This window comes from Hemitrygon akajei, chromosome 5 (assembly GCF_048418815.1).
Source record: "Hemitrygon akajei chromosome 5, sHemAka1.3, whole genome shotgun sequence".
Taxonomy (NCBI): domain Eukaryota; kingdom Metazoa; phylum Chordata; class Chondrichthyes; order Myliobatiformes; family Dasyatidae; genus Hemitrygon; species Hemitrygon akajei.
In genome coordinates, this window is record NC_133128.1 from 186,560,558 (window position 1) to 186,576,976 (window position 16,419).

Consider the following 16,419-nt stretch of genomic DNA (forward strand, 5'->3'; position numbering starts at 1 on the left):
TTGGGACATGTTTGGCAGAACTTTGTGGGCCGAAGGGCCTGTATTGTGCTGTAGGTTTTCTATGCTTCTAAAATATATGGCTTTTGAGAGCTAAAAATCAGAGAATCTAATCATTTGACTTGGTAAAACATACTGCTACTCTAAAATTGTGGATTTAACTTTTAACTAGTAGTGGTTTAAATTACCTGGATTACATAACGCGATACTTGTGTATTTTGCATTATGTTAAGAGTACCATTAAAACTGAAGGATTTCTGCAGGTCTCTGTTACTGAGCAGAATACTCAGCAAACAAGAGTGATGGAACATTTTGAAAATCACTTCAATGGTAAGTGCCCGTAATTGTATTATGTATGAAAGAAATACTGGAATGATTTATTTATGCCATGCTTAATTCGTTTTGACATCCAAATTGGCACAAAGTACCACCAACTCCATAGATATACAGTAGATGTTTGTATTTCCTCTTCTACTGATTTCAGACTAACTCGTTTATAGTTTTCTGTCTGTTTGTCAGTCAGTCTATCTATCTATCTAGATAGATAGAGCACGGAATAGGCCCTTATGGCCTTTTGAGCCACACCAACCAGCAACCCCAGAGTTAACCCTAGTCTAATCATGGGACAATTGAACAATGACCTATTAACCTACCAACTGGTACATCTCTGGACTGTGAAGGAAACCGGAGCATCCGGAGGAAAGTCATACAGTCACGGGGAGAACATACAAACTCCTTACAGGCAGCAGTGGGGAATTGAACCCAAGTCACTTGTACTGTAAAGTGTTGTGCTAACCACTACTCTACCATGCCACTCTTTGCCTTCTTTCTTAAATTATGGGATTCCACTTGCAACATTGGATATGACAGAATCCATCAACTTTCCTGTATCTCATCCAAATAAACCTGGACCCATTACTTTGGATAATGAAATCAAACGTGAACCTGTTCTCAACCAATGCCAATGAGTTTTCACACTTAAATAAGCTTTCAGGCCAACAATCTGTGGAAAATTAATTTTGCATATCAGGTCCATTCCTTTCAACAAAAAAAAATCAGAACGTTAAACCTTTTATCTGTATCACTAAGATTTTCCGTAGCGGTTCACCAGAAGCTTGGCAAAAATCCACTTACAAATGGAGTTCCATCTAAGTTATTCTGATGAACAAGTGAAGTTTGAATAAAAAGTTGTGGAGTGTATTCTTGTGCCAAGTTGGGTAATAAATGATTCACAAGGCATTAGGAGTAGAGCGCTTCTACATTATTAACAAAAAAGTTCAATGCTGTCTGCAGAGGCCATGTTAATTATGCAAAAGGATCAGAAGTTTGATGATATTTGGTTTAAACATCATGAAACTGGAAGTATAGGACTTTTTTTTTGGTAATACCTCTCTGAATTGAAATGAAGTGCATTCCCATTTTTCTTACATTTAAGATTAACGGTGTGAAGAAATTTTGCTGGGAAGGGTAGGATATATACAAGTTTTAATTAGGAATTCGGGATAATTTAAATTTTACATTCTTTTTTTATTTTATTGTATTTATTTATTGAGATACAGCACAAAATAGGCCCTTTTGCCCCATGAGCCTCATCGCCCAGCAACCCCCAATTTAACCCTAGCTTAATCATGGGACAATTTACAGTGACCATTTAACCTACAAACTGATACATCTATGGACTGTGGGAGGAAACCAGTGCACTTGGAGGAAACCCACATGGTTACTGGGAGAACATACAAACCCTTCCCAGGCAGTGGTGGGAATTGAACCCGCGTCACTGGTATTGTAAAGCATTGTGCTGTACCTATACACTACCAAGCTGCCAATTCTCCTATTGCAAGAGTTCTTCCATTTATATTTGAACAGTGGATGGAATGACCGAAGATGAGGTGCCTAAAATCTCCACTCAGATGTTAAAGCAGCAGTTCGAAAAATCAGCCCAGCCCACCCAGACGGCATCAAACACCACCAAACAGATTAAGGTAAAATTCAGTTTGCATTTAACCGCATGCATCTTAACAAAAGTGACTTCTGATACTGTTTGCCTAATTGGTAAAAATAATTAATACAAAAAATTGTGCATCGTAAATGCAGTGGTTTCATCTGGGAAAAGAGAGGTGTATTTGTACTAACTTTGTCTTGCTTCTTTTTCTAATTTAACATTTCTTTTCTCTGCTGCACATCATTATTTTTTTTGCCATTTCCTTTTATCATGTAAATATTAAATTCCACCCTTTCATCATTCTCCCCTACATATTCCTTTGTTCCATTAAGTCATAAAATTAGGTATGCAAAGAAACGGTTGTGGAGAATTTAAGGATATTTTGAAGGAAACGCGCAGGTAAGAACTCACTTCTACGCTGTGATGATTCATTAACTACAGCTGCCGGGAAATAAGAGAACCTAATTTTAATATCTGCAGCAGAGAAGCAATTTGAAGAAGTAACACGATATTTTGTCTTTGTGAGATTTAGAGCGTTTGGTGAAACGGTTTGATGACAATGATGTTGTGCATTGCATGGAGATTGATTTGAAACAGATGTCCAAACAGCATGTTGGATATCAGCGCCGGAATACTCTCCATAGTTCAACCTGCTTATTGACTTTTCCATAAAGGCAGAACTTAACTTCGAAGATATGGAGTGGCCTCCTCTTGTCTCCACATCCAACATTTCTGCAAGAGCGGGCAAGCTTACTGAAGTCGTCACATTGAGAGAAATAGAGAGTGCAGCTGCTTCATTTTCTGTCAGTTCCAGTAACCGTGGGAGCATGGAAGAATTCCCTCCTCCTCCGCCGGAGTTGCTCAATACACCTCCTGAAATAAATTTGTCGCCGCATCCCGAACCATCCCCTTCCTCAAGAAAACAAGTCATTCCCAAGGACCTATATGCCAAACAGAGGAATCTGTACGAATTGAAGCGTTTATATAAACATATCAACCCTGAGATGAGGAGGAACCTGGAAAAGGAATTAATTCAAGAGATCAGTGAGATTGTGACGAAAGAAACGAAAGAAACCAATGTAGTTGGGGATGTACAGCAGGCTCGATATGTTTTTGAACACACTGGTCTCAGTCCTCAGAAATGTGTGAGCCCAGAGAGGGAGTATTTAGAATGGGATGAGATCCTCAAAGGAGAGGTGCAGTCCATGCGCTGGATGTTTGAGACTCAACCCTTAGATTCCATCAAGGATGAATCCCCTGATGAAAGCAATGGAAAATGCATTTCCCAGCAGGAAATGATAGCGGGAGGTGACGTAAAGTACACAACTTGGATGTTTGAGACGCAGCCTATCGATACCCTTGGTGTAAGTCCTCCTGATTCTACAGACATCACGGGCAAGATTCCCGAATTAGCCAGAGGAGATGTTCGCACTGCCACCTGGTTGTTTGAAACACAGCCGCTGGATTCAATGAACAGGAAGTACCAGGAAAGTGATCAGGCCACAGAGACTACTGTCACTAAAGACATTACCGCTGGTGATGTCAAAACTGCAAGGTATTTATTTGAAACTCAATCCCTTGACACACTTGGGCACTTGGATTCTGTTGATGAAAGTAACTTCCTGCAGTTAAAATCTGAAGTTGAAGAAATAAAAGGAAATGTGAAGAAGACACTGAAGTTGTTTGAAACCCAGCCCCTCTATGTTATTAGGGACCAGGCTGGTCATGTGCTGGAGATCAAAACTGTTAAAAGAGAGGAGATTGAGAGAGGTGATGTCACAACAGCTCGCTGGCTATTTGAAACTAAACCTTTAGACATGATTAATAAGGATGTTTCAAGTATAAAGGTTGTATGCGGGATCTCCAGGGAGGAAGTTAATCGAGGCGGTGTCAGCAGGGCTAAGTGGCTCTTTGAAATGCATCCACTGGACAGCATCAAAGAACAGGTTGAAACAGATTCTTCTACCAAGTATAAAGAAGAAATTCTTGGTGCCGATGTGAGCAAACAATGCTGGATGTTTGAAACCCAGCCAATTGACTCACTAAAAGACAATGACAATTCAAGGCCGGTAGAAATGGAAGAAATAATAGGGGGAGATGTACGTTCAACAAAACATTTGTTTGAGACACTTCCTATGGATGCTCTGAAGGACAGCACAGACATAGAACAGCTTAAACATACGATTGCTTCCGAAGAACTTAAAGGGAACGTGAGACATCAGACTTGGGTTTTTGAGACCCAACCACTTGAGATGATTGGGGAAGAGAAAGAAAAATATACAAAATCAATCCAACTAGAAGCAATCAAAAAAGGCGACGTGAGCAATTATAGGCAGGTGTTTGAAACAATGAATTTAAGTCACATTGATGAATCTAAAAAGATTCAAGTGGATGGTGTAACCAGTGGCGCTGTGCGGTCTAATAGAACTTTATTTGAAACAACTCCGCTATATGCCATTCAAGATAGTGCTGGACACTATCATGAAGTCAAAACTGTGAGGAGAGAAGAAATTGTGAGGGGTGACGTTCGAACATGCAGATGGATGTTTGAGACGACTCCTATTGATCAATTTGATGAAAGTATTCAGAAGTTTCAAATAATCAGGGGGATATCTAAGGAAGAAGTACAATCTGGTGATGTGAAAACAGCCAAGTGGCTCTTTGAAACACAGCCACTTGATACCATAAAATATTTCAACAGCGCAGAATGTGAAGAAATCACTACAAAAGAGCTTGATGACATCAGAGGGGACGTTCAAACTTGCCGATGGCTGTTTGAGACACAGCCAATGGATGCTCTCTATGAAAAGGTCGATGTTAAAAATGAAGTAAGCGAGATCCAGAAAGGCGATGTGAAAACGTGTACATGGTTATTTGAAACACAGCCCTTAGACACAATAAAAGATCACTCAGAAACATTCATCACAATGCGAACCATTCAGCAGGAAGAGATACAGGGATGTGACGTTCAGTTAGCTCGGATTCTATTTGAGACTGAACCTCTGGGGAATATCCAAGGGGAAAAGAAGGAAGAATTTAGACAAATAACTGAAATAGATATTCAGTCAGGGGATGTATCTCGTAAGAAATGGATCTTTGAAAATAAATCCCTTGACTTGATTAGCTCCAGTTCAGAAGAAACTTTGAAGAAAATTAGATCTGTGACAGCAGAAGATATTCAGAAGGGTGATGTCATTAAATGTACCTGGCTTTTTGAGAATCATCCAATAGATATGATCAGAGAAAGGTCTGAAGAAAGAGAAAATTTTTGCACAGTCAAAGATGTTCAGGGTGGAGATGTTGGTAAAGGACGCTTCATTTTTGAGACCTTCTCACTGGATCAGATTAAGGAAGAATCATCGGAAAATACACATTGTAAGGAATTTAGTATGGATGAAATAGAAAAAGGAGACGTCAAAAACTACACTCTGCTGTTTGAAACCCAGCCGTTATATGCTATTAAAGACAAGGAAGGGTGTTACCATGAAGTGACGACAGTTCGGAAAGAGGAAGTGATCACTGGGGATGTACGGGGTACCAGATGGTTGTTTGAAACTAAGCCTTTAGACTTAATTAATGAAAATGATGAAGTATATATCATCAAAGCTGTGACACAGGAGGATATTCAAAAAGGCGATGTAACTTCTGCACGTTGGAAATTTGAAACACAGCCACTGGACAAAATTGCAGATGATGAGAAAGTAATCCCAAAAACAATCTGTGACGTGCAAGGTGGGAATGTGAGATCAAGTACCCAGCTATTTGAGTCCAACTCCCAGCAGAAATATGTCAGAACAGTCAGTGTCAGTGAGATTCAACATGGTAATGTTAGGACGGCCACTTGGCTTTTTGAAACTCATACCATTGATGAGATAAAAGGAGAAGATTCAGAATATAAGGAGATTAAGACCGTTGAGCGAGAAGATGTACAAAAAGGAGAAGTGAAGCAGGCCATTTGGCTTTTTGAAAAGCAGCCACTGGACAGCATACAGGAGGTTAATAAAACATCTACAAAAATACTTCAGGAAGATATTCCACAAGGAGATGTTAGAACCACAACCTGGCTTTTTGAAACGACACCTTTGCACCAGTTCAATGAAAGTCCAGTAGAGAAGCCAGAAATAATGGGGAAAAATATTAAGGAGACCCTTAAATCTCTTTATGATTGCAAAATCCTTCAATCCCGGGGAATCCTGATTGAAGCAAATGAAGTTGGAAATGTCAAAATGGCTAAATATCAACTTTTGAATCAAACCTCCCCAGAGATACAAAAAGAACAAATTGTCAGGGGAGATCTGCAACATATCATGATGAAGTTATTATCCAAGAGAGCAACTCCAGTGAAGGGAATTACTGTTGACCATGATGAAAAAGGCAACATCCATTTGACAACAGCACAGCTTTTGAAGAGAGCAACAGATATTGATGTAAATAAAGAGGAAATAATTGGTTGTAATATTCAGCAAGCAATCGACAAGCTTTTAAATCAAGACACTACTGCAAAGAAGGGAATTCTAATTCAAGAGAGTGAAAAGGGGGACATCAAAATGACAGTTTATTCTCTTCTCAACAGGACAGATTACACTAAAGTCCACCAAGGTGAAGACATTAAAGGAGATGTTCAAGGGGCAATTAATAAGCTTATAAATACACCTCAGAGCAGTGGACTTTCTCAGAAAGTTAAAGTAAATGACATAGAAAAAGGAAATGTTCAGTTCTATACAACATGCATTGAATCAGGGGCATTGGACTATCTTAAACTCCTTCAGCTGGAGACTGATGAAACTGTTGTAGTTCAAGAGGAACCCGAGGAAATGATTCATGGTGATGTCGAGGCTGCTAAAAAAATGCTTCAGATGCAACAAATGCAAATTGAACGGACAGTTGCAGAGTCTGAGATTTTATCTGGAGATGTCCAAAGTGCAATGTTGGCTTTTACCACAGAAAAGCAAAATATATCTCCCAACACTGAAAAAGAAGAAATTATACCCGGAAATTTAAAGGCAGCTTTGGATTCACTCAATCAAGCCATTAATCAACCCATACTTGTAGAAAAGGAACCAGTTGTATGGGGCAACTTACCAGCAACTCTCAAGTCTCTTGAAGATGCAAAATGTCATAAAAAAGATGTCAAAAAGTTTGTTGGTATCCCAGGGGAGATTAAAGGCACCCTGGATTCATCACAGAAGTCAGTAATTAGTAGAGTCAAAGAAAATGAGAAAGATGTGGTGTGCGATGACTTCACTTCTTTGGAAGAGGCTCAAAGTAAAATGAAGCACATTGAAATGGAAGTCATAACGAAAGGTGACTTTCAAACCACAACAGCAAGTGTGCTGGAAGGAAGTTCTGAAAAGATAGCATTCCCACACCAGTTGGGCAAAAAAGGATGTGTGAAAGCTACAATCCAAAAACTACCAGACTGGCCACAACTTCACACCAGTACATCAGCAGGAAGCCAAAGTAACATTGTAGTGCGACGTGAAGGCCAGAAACACATGTCTGTAGCAAAAAATATTGAGGATAAAGAAGATGCACTGGCCTGCATAAAATCACATTTAGCAGCTCAAGAGCGAAATAATATCAATATTACCAAGCACACTAATAAGGGAATTCAGGCAAAACAGAGCGTGAAACATCTTGTGAGTACGCAAAATGTTAATACGAGAGTAGATCATCCAGTGAAAAGTTATCCAAGAGAGAAAACACAAACTGTTTCACTACCTGATGACCAACATCAAAATGAAGTTGTTAAGAAAAGCAGAACAATCTCAGATGTGTATGCAACCTCAAGTACCTCTGAACATATTGGTTCTCAAAAAGTAAATGTGACCAGAAACAAATCTACAGTTGACAGTAAAGAATTTTTCTGTTCAGTTGATGGAAAAACACCTAAACAGTTTGTTTCAGTTTCAAAGAAAGTTCAGAAAACCTCCCATTTGCCAAAAAATTCTGAATTTTTTGATATATCAAATACTGAAATTTGTGCAGGATCGGATACAGTTGTTGGACAAGTGGTAACCTGTGCAACCAACCAGGGCACTAATATCACTCAGCAAAGTGCACAGACGTTAAATCAAGACATTCAGACTTCGTCATTGTACTCAACCATAGAAAATGAAGTAGAAGCTAGAAATGAAATTATAAACATTAATGACTTGCGTAAGGCTGACAACCTTAGTCAGGGAATAAATAAAGAACTTGTACCGATGGTCAAATCTGGAACAACTTTATTTGAAAAATCAAGAATAGTTACAAATGGCATGGGCAGTAAAATTGACAGAACTAGAAGGGAAGTATTAAGCCATGTGAAAAAGGGGAGAAAAGCCATGCCTGATGATCAGTTTTCAGCTCCGCTGTATTCTTCACCTGAACCTCCTCTTCCCCCTCCTCCTCCTCCTCCACCTGGAGAAGATGATGGTCAAATGTTTCCTCTCCCACCACCACCACTTATCATCCAAATGAAACCAGAGGTGTATGAAACAGAACTTCCTCCTTCTCCTCTCCCTCCTCCACCCCCTCCTCCCATTAGTCCCACTAGAACTCTTGCACCGGTATCCTTAATCACAGGACACCTTCCTCCATCATCATTACAGTCTGACTTGAATTTACTACTGCCTCCAACCTCTTGCCCTCGGTCTCCTTCGGAACAAAGGAGATATGTTAACAAGACATTGAAGCTGGAGTCAACATCAAAGATGCCACACCTCCAGCCACAAGAGCAAATCAACAAGAAAGCAGCATCCATTTTAAAACCAAATGTAATTATGCCCGAGGAATCTGTATCATCAAAGCTGGGTATTCAACAGCAGAGTCAGGAATTGACGCAGGAAAATATTGTTCTGTGTTCATCAAGTCCACAGGCTGTACAATCCCCATTTCCCCCAGGAGTGTCCCTCAAACCTATTCAAAAACCAACCCAGCCAAAGGAACCAAAATCTCCTTCTGCTAGTAAAAGAGTTTTTGTACCACCTGCTCCTTCACCTACACCAGAAGCTGTAAAGCCACAATCTAAACCTTTTGTCAGGAAATTTAAAACTCCTTTAATGATAGCTGAAGAAAAATACCGAAAAGAGAGAGAAGAAATAGAAAAAAATAAAGCAGCCAAAATGACTTGGCCTGTAAATACAGGAAAGGAAGCAACAGAGGAGTCAAAGCTCTCAGCGAGGGCAGGACCCGAAAATGTGAAGCCTTCAGTCTTGTCGGCTGCAGCATCGGCTGCTGACCATCATCTAAATTCCACAGTTTTTCAGTTAATGGAAACAGAAAATGTGACTACTACTGAGAGACATGTCAGTCACTCAAAGCCTGGAGGTCTTACTGCTGAAGGCCATGCCCCTCAACCAAAACCAGGAGACCCGACTGCCAAGGGCAATCCAATCTATCCAAAACCAGGAGGCCCTATTGTTGAGGAGCATCCAATCTATCGAAAACCAGGAGGCCCTTCTGCTAAGGGACATCCAATCCACCCAAAACTAGGAGGCCCTATTGCTGAGGGGCGTCCTGCTCATCCTAAAGTAGAGGGTCCCACTGCTGAGGGACATTCCATTCATCTAAAATCAGGCAGTACCTCTACTGAGGGACAGTCTCCTCGTCCAAAACCAGGAGGTCCCTTTGCTGAGAGACAATTCTTTCCTCCAACGTTAGAAGAGCCTCCTGCTGTGGATAGGATATCCACAAAAACAGTTACCTCTGCTTCTTCCTCCCAGTCAACACTGTTGTCAGCGTCCGAACAGCTGCATCATATCTTAAACAATTCTGCAGATCTAGCAATGAATAAGGAAGCAACTTTAAACGCACTTAAAGATTCAGTGAAAGATATTGAACAACACAAGGAGGTGCACAAAAAGGCACAAGCTGGCAATCTGAAATCTCAGTCAGCATCCGAGCCAAAATTTAGGCTTAAGACTACCCAGCTTCCTAAAGGTGTTCAAAAAATGCAGGAAAAGAAAGCCGATGCATTGCCATACAAAATGGAGCAAAAGCAACATTTAAAAGCAGAAGAAAATATAAGTCAAAAGAAGGTTGCTATTAAGCAACAGCTTCAACAAAAACAAAATGACCATGTTGGTGTGGCAGAAAAAGAGCAACTTAACTTCAGTGTTCAGGATGAATATAGTTGCTCAGTAACTGAACAGAGAGACTGGAACATTGAAAGGATGGCATTGTCAAAAACACTTACAACAAACCTGACAGACGATCATGTGAAAAATAAGAGAGAGGTGCAACAGAATTATCAGCAGCCATACAGAGCTCATTTAGCAGAAACTCCGAAATCTCAGAACAAGAAGATGGGTGACGCTGGATATAAAGATGCAAAGAAAGAAAAAGAAAAGCAGCATCACGTTAAAACTCAAGGAGAAGCTGTTAAAAAGGTTCAAGGAGAAAGAGTGCGACAGAAGGGTGACTTAGCAAGCCATGCAGTTCACCAAAGCCCGTTGGGCATGCAAGCACACGCACAAAAACAGCTTGATTGGACGGAAAGGACATTTGGAGAAAATCAAGTCGAAACTAAATACAGCACCTTTCGGGCAAAGGAACAAGAAGTTTCTAACGCAATAAATGCAAGTTATGAGCACGGGCTGGTCCCTGCTCACACCGAGGATGTAAAACAGGAGAACAAGGAAAGCAGAGAAACGACAGCATTTGAAAAGGAATTTGATAAAAGAGCTGCAAAGTATTATGTGGAAATCAGTGATAGTTACCAAAAACGTGAGGAGCTGCAAAACATTTTATTCAGAGTAATTCAGTTTGAAAGAGATAATGATAATATGGATTTAAATGTTATGAAAAGCTTTTTAGAAAGGGTTCCAACTTGGCTTACTGATGGCCATGAATTCACCATGAAAGATATCAATGGGAAGAATTTACAAAATATAAAAAAGGAACTAACACAGATTAAAAAGAAAGCATTACTTAAGCTTGCATATTTTGATGAATTAATTCAGAAAGCATTGATATCTATTTCTGGTCTAAAACTGGAAAATGAAATGTTTCGTTCTGCCTCGCCTTCACAAAAGATATCCAAGATAAGTATTGGCTCTTGCAAATTAGAAAAGCAGGTGAAAGAATGTATAGAAGAGCAAACATGTGAAAGTAAAAGGGGACAAGTGAACGAAGGTAGACTTGCAGAACAGAGAGCCCAGTCTCCGGCAATAAGAATGGCATCACCATCCCCGTCTTTCATCACTATTGAGTCGACAGCTAGACGCACAGAATCACCACTTAGAACTGCTCTATCTCCTCCACCTTCTCAGAAAACATACAGTACTCCATCTCCCATCCAAAGGGAAGCTACACATACACCCCCATTATCAATGTGCAACTCAGATATGCCAACGTCCAGAATCCGCACATTTTCAACATCATCTTCTCCAACAAGGGGCAGGCGCTACGATCAGCTTGTCAAACTTAAAGATACTACTGCAAAACTATCACAGGGAATTTCACAACCTGTGCAGCCTACATTTGCTCAGAAAACAGAAAAGAGGTCAGAAATTATCCCATCGCCAGCAACTCTTCGGCGCCAGTTAAAGATTGACCCACCTGCTTTAGATATGTTACATAAATCTGGATCTTCTGTAACAGAAATGTTTGAAGAAGCTAGAAGGTCAGAGGAAAACAAAGTTTATATGCGTAAAGAACCCATAGACGTTCCAGAACGTCTGGGCTCTGACACAGAGGAGAATGAATCTGCCACCAAAAAACAGCAAATTCAAATGCCACAAGTGGCTCTTGCAGAACTTGTTCATCAATTTGAAATGCCTGATCAAACAAATTATTTTCACGAGGAACAGGTCACGTTCTCTGAAAAAATGGGAAATGAGAATAAAGATGATTATTTTGGAAAAATAAAAGAGTTAGAAGAAGTCCCAAAGTTCGATATAAAATCTGTTAAGCCAGTGTTTGAAATTACTGGACAAATACCTATTCCCATGAAACAGTCTTCAAGGGACAGAAAACCACTGAAAAAATCTCAACATTCTCATAAAGTCAGAGATGAAATGAGGAAGTCAACACAATCCATGTTGTATCCTGAAGCAATTAATAAGCAGTTTGTACATGCGGATGGCTTTGAAACGGAAGCAATCAGCGCAAGAACTAGCATTCAACACTCTGAAATGTTTTCGGGTATTGACTCCAGGCATGCCCCACCAACCTATGAAGATGTCATTTCGGGGCAGACTTTAGACATAGCAATTGATCAAACTCCTGAAGAGCTGCTGAAGAATTTCCAAAATACGTGGCAGGAAAGTGAACGTGTATTCAGGAGTCTTGGTTACGAAATCTCAGACAGCAGTGAAACCACCTGGCAAGAAGATGTACTTCATGAACATATGGCTTTGACTGGTAATCTGCATGAGAGTGTGGAGTCAAAACTTACAAAGCATCAACACTAATCCTCGGTATTACAGATCAAGATTCTAATGGAATTTATACTCAATTTATTTTAACTGATTTTCTGTGCTCTGTTATATTCTTTACTTTTCTAATGTGGACACAAATACTAACACTGATCTAAAATGGGTGACACTATTGATATTTAGCTAATAATGAAATCGGCTATAGTGCTGGTTGTCCACCGGTGACAGGAAACTTGTGCCGGGAGAGATTTTAAAGCGGAAAAGCTGTTGCACGGGGGCAGTTCCCCTCGCTTGATCTCAGAAGTCCAGGTCCAGTGGTACGAACAAGCGTCACAAACTGTTGTCTTCCTTGGTTGCAGTGGGTGACCATGACATCTTCTGTTCCTTGCCATGCTCTTCGCTCGCCATGGAGCATTACAGTTCTGCCTTCCTAGATGTTGGATCTCACTGTAGATCTCATTGGCCCAGTTCACCGAAGATGACTTCACATGCTAGGACAGGCATGTTCCTGTCTCACCAGAGTGTGGCCACTGTCACATGCAAACAGGCGATATATTCCCATATAAGCTAATTAATCACTTCTGCATAGCAAATTCAACATCTTGTTTTTTTTTCCTTTACCAAAATCTTGCAGAATAAATGTTTCACTGAGTGTTTCCAGAGCAGTGTGAAAAATAAAGTGCACACTGAACAAGAAAGAAAATAATGAGACCGGAAAATATGATTGAAGAGGAAATTTTAGGATAAGTTTTGAAAGCAAGATGGAGCCAAAAAGGCAAAGTGTGTGAGGATCTGATTAAATTTGATGAGTGAATAGCTATTGATAGTATAACAGTGCTAATAAGGATCAGGGTTGCGGACAGTGCTGGAAGAGAAGTAAGTATATAAAATGTCATTCTTGGAAAAGATCTGATTGGCAGGAAACAAAAAGACCTAATGGTAAGGTCAAGTGAGAATCTGAACATCAATTCCCCGTTTACGTTTTATTTTATCTTATTGATATACAGCATGGAATAGGCCCAGCACTTCCCACTTTAATATAGTCTATTCATGGGATGATTTACAATGACCAATTAGCCTACTAACCAGTACATCTTTGGACTGTGGGAGGAACCTGGAGCAAGCTCACAATGTCATGGGGAGAATGTACAAACTCTTTACAGACCTGTGGTGGGAATTGATCCCAGGTCGCCTGTACTGTAAAGTGTTATGCTAACCACAATGCTACTGCGCTAGTCCTCTATCCACTCCTAGTGAAGAGAAATGAGGAACTTCCTGTTTTCTTGGATATATTATATAACTCCTCTGGTGAAGCACACATTACCATTATCTTTTATGGATTATTCTTATTTTCCACCAACTGCCTTTAAAGATTTATACACCGGCAGTGTTACAATCCGTATACTCATCATTTTCTCTCTGGTGCTTCCTATTTGTATTGTATTCTTAGTTGGATTCTTGTAAATTATGTTACATCATGTTTTCAATGTGAAGTAATATTTGTGATTGGCTTGCCAACATCTTCATTTATAATTCTTGAGTTCTACTCAGAATACACTGTATGCCCTACCTTAAAGTCACTTACATCCTTGGATGTTCCAACTAGAATTTGGATAAATCACACACAAGGGCGGCACGGTAGCATAGTGGTTACCGCAATACTTTACAGCACCAGTGATCGTCATTCCGGGTTCAATTCCTGCCGCTGTCTGTGAGGAGTTTGTACCTATTCCATGTCACCACGTGAGCTTCCTCTGGGTGCTCTGGTTGCCTCACGTCTTTCAAAGATGTACAGGTTAGGGTCAGTAAGTTGAGGGGGAGGTTCATCGGCACTGGATGCATGGAGACACGTGCAGTCTGACCCCAGTTCGTCCACGGACTGTGTTACTCAGTGTTATAAACGATGCGTTTCTCTGTATGTTTCGATGTGAGGAATAAAGCACATTCACAAATGCAGTCTAAGCAGAGTTTTATAGAGCTGCAATATTACCTCTCAACTCTTGAACTCGATCCCCTAATGAAAACCATACTCTTTCTTAATTATCCTATGAATTTCTGCGACAACTTTGCAAAATCAAAATTCAAAGTAAGTTTTTTATCAAAGTACAGATACGTCACTACATACAGCCCAGCCAGAATACACATAAATCCAAGAAACACAATGCAATCAATAAAAGACCAGACTCAACAGGACAAACAACCAATGTGCTAAAGGCAAACAACTGTGCAAACACAAAATAATAATAATAATAATAATAATAAAAATAAATAAGCAATAAATATCAAGAACATGAGATGAAGAGTCCATGAAAGTGAGTCCTTAGGTTGTGGTAACAGTTCATGATAGGGTGAGTGAAGTTATCTCCTTTGGTCCATGAATCTGATGGTTAAAGGGTAATAACTGTTCCTGAACCTGGCAGCGTGGGTCCTAAAGCTCCTGTACCTTCTTCCTGATGACAGCAGAGAGAAGAGTGATTGTCCTGGTTGCTGGGGTCCTTCTGTATCCTTGAGCCTTAAAAACTCCCTCATTCTCTAGACTGATAAGAATTCTGCCAGTAACCTAACACTCTGCCTTCAAGATGCATTTTCCAAGGTATATCACTTCAGACCTTTCTTCCTCGAAAAAGTCAATCAGGCTTATGATTGACCTGTCCCTCACAAAGCCTGCTGACTATTTGTAATAAGACTATGCTTTTACAAATCCTCTAAAATCCTGTCCTTAAGAATCCTCTCCATTAGTTTGCCCACAGATGAGATAAGACTCACTGGTCTATAATTCCCAGAATTGCCCCTATTGCCCTTCTAGAGAAGCAGAACAACTTTTGCTACCCTCCAATGTTCTGCTACTACTACTGTAGTAAGGGAGGATGTAACCATTATTGGCAACATCCCAGCAATCTCTTCCTTCACTTTCCATAGTAACCCGGGGTATATCCTGCCTGGCCCCAGTGACTTGAATATCCTTTTGTTTTTCTGAAGCTCCAACTTTCCCTCTTTCTTAATCACACTTTTCCTTCTATGTGCTAACATCTCATTCATCAAAGTCCGGTAAGACGGTGCCATTATGTGGCGACATTTTGCATACAGCTCCAAAGGGAATCATCAAATATTCTTGTTTAGGACTCCTTCAGCATAATTTTAATACATTTTTAAAAACTATCGACACTCAAAAACCACAGACCTCAGATGGCAGACTTGAGTTGCAAGTGCAGTTCCTCTTTAAGAAAATGGAAGCAGGGATGCCACTCCTGTCTACAGGTACAATTAAAACACAGAGGCCTTGAACTTCCACTCCTGACTATCCTGCGGTAAATAAAATTGAAGAGCACAGAGCAAGATTGCTGTACCAGAGGGACATCGGGGACTACAATGTAGTCTGATTTACAGAAATACATCTCACACCAGCAGTTTTGGATGTAGCCCTGCAGCAGCCTGATGGCTTCACCACTCTCCCCAAAGAGGGGACAGCTCAATGTTTTAAAGGCAGAGGAGGTGGAGAATTCTTTATGATTAACATGGTGAACAAATGTGGCAATTCTGTCTCAGTCCTGCTCACCTGATCTGGAACATCTGGTGGTTAAATGTTGCCCATTTTATCTGCTGAGGGAGCTTACCACTATCATCCCTGTAGCAGTGTACATTCTACATTAGGCCAACAGGCACTAGAGGAGCTGAGCACCATAATCAGCAGGAATGGTACTGCACCCTGTGGTTGTGGGAGATTTTAACCAGGCTATCTTGAAGAAGCCTCTGAACAACTATCACCAACATATCACCTGTGGAACCAGAGGAGCCAACACACTTGACCACTGTTATGTCACCATCAACGACACTCATTGTGCCAACCCATGCCCACATTTTGGGAAGTCTGATCACCTGGCTGGACTTTTTCTCCCAGCGTATAGGCAGAGACTAAAGACCACTGCAACAGTGGTGAGGATCAGGAACGTAAGGTCAAGGCAGGTGGAGGAGTACTTATAGGACTACTTTGACTTGCTGCACTGGACAATATCGGGGATTCATTTTTGAAAAGGCGTCATCCATCATTAAGGAGCCCCATCACCCAAGATGTGCCCTCGGATTGCTACCACAAGGAAGAGGTACAGGAGCCTGAAGATA

The 16,419-nt window shown here is 40.5% G+C and overlaps 1 protein-coding gene across 5 annotated transcripts in view; it reads left to right on the plus strand.

Annotated features, from left to right (window-relative positions):
* The window catches only part of LOC140728557 (xin actin-binding repeat-containing protein 2-like), a 171,053-nt gene that overhangs the window by 145,530 nt on the left and 9,104 nt on the right, over positions 1–16,419 (plus strand). For 4 of the 5 annotated variants that reach the window (XM_073047460.1, XM_073047462.1, XM_073047463.1 and 1 more), the window contains 3 exons: positions 261–327; positions 1,864–1,979; positions 2,614–12,286. In XM_073047460.1, coding sequence (XP_072903561.1) covers positions 261–327; positions 1,864–1,979; positions 2,614–12,286 — 9,856 coding nt within the window. The remainder of the gene's footprint in view (positions 1–260; positions 328–1,863; positions 1,980–2,613; positions 12,287–16,419) is intronic. The other variant, XM_073047461.1, reaches the window with a different exon arrangement.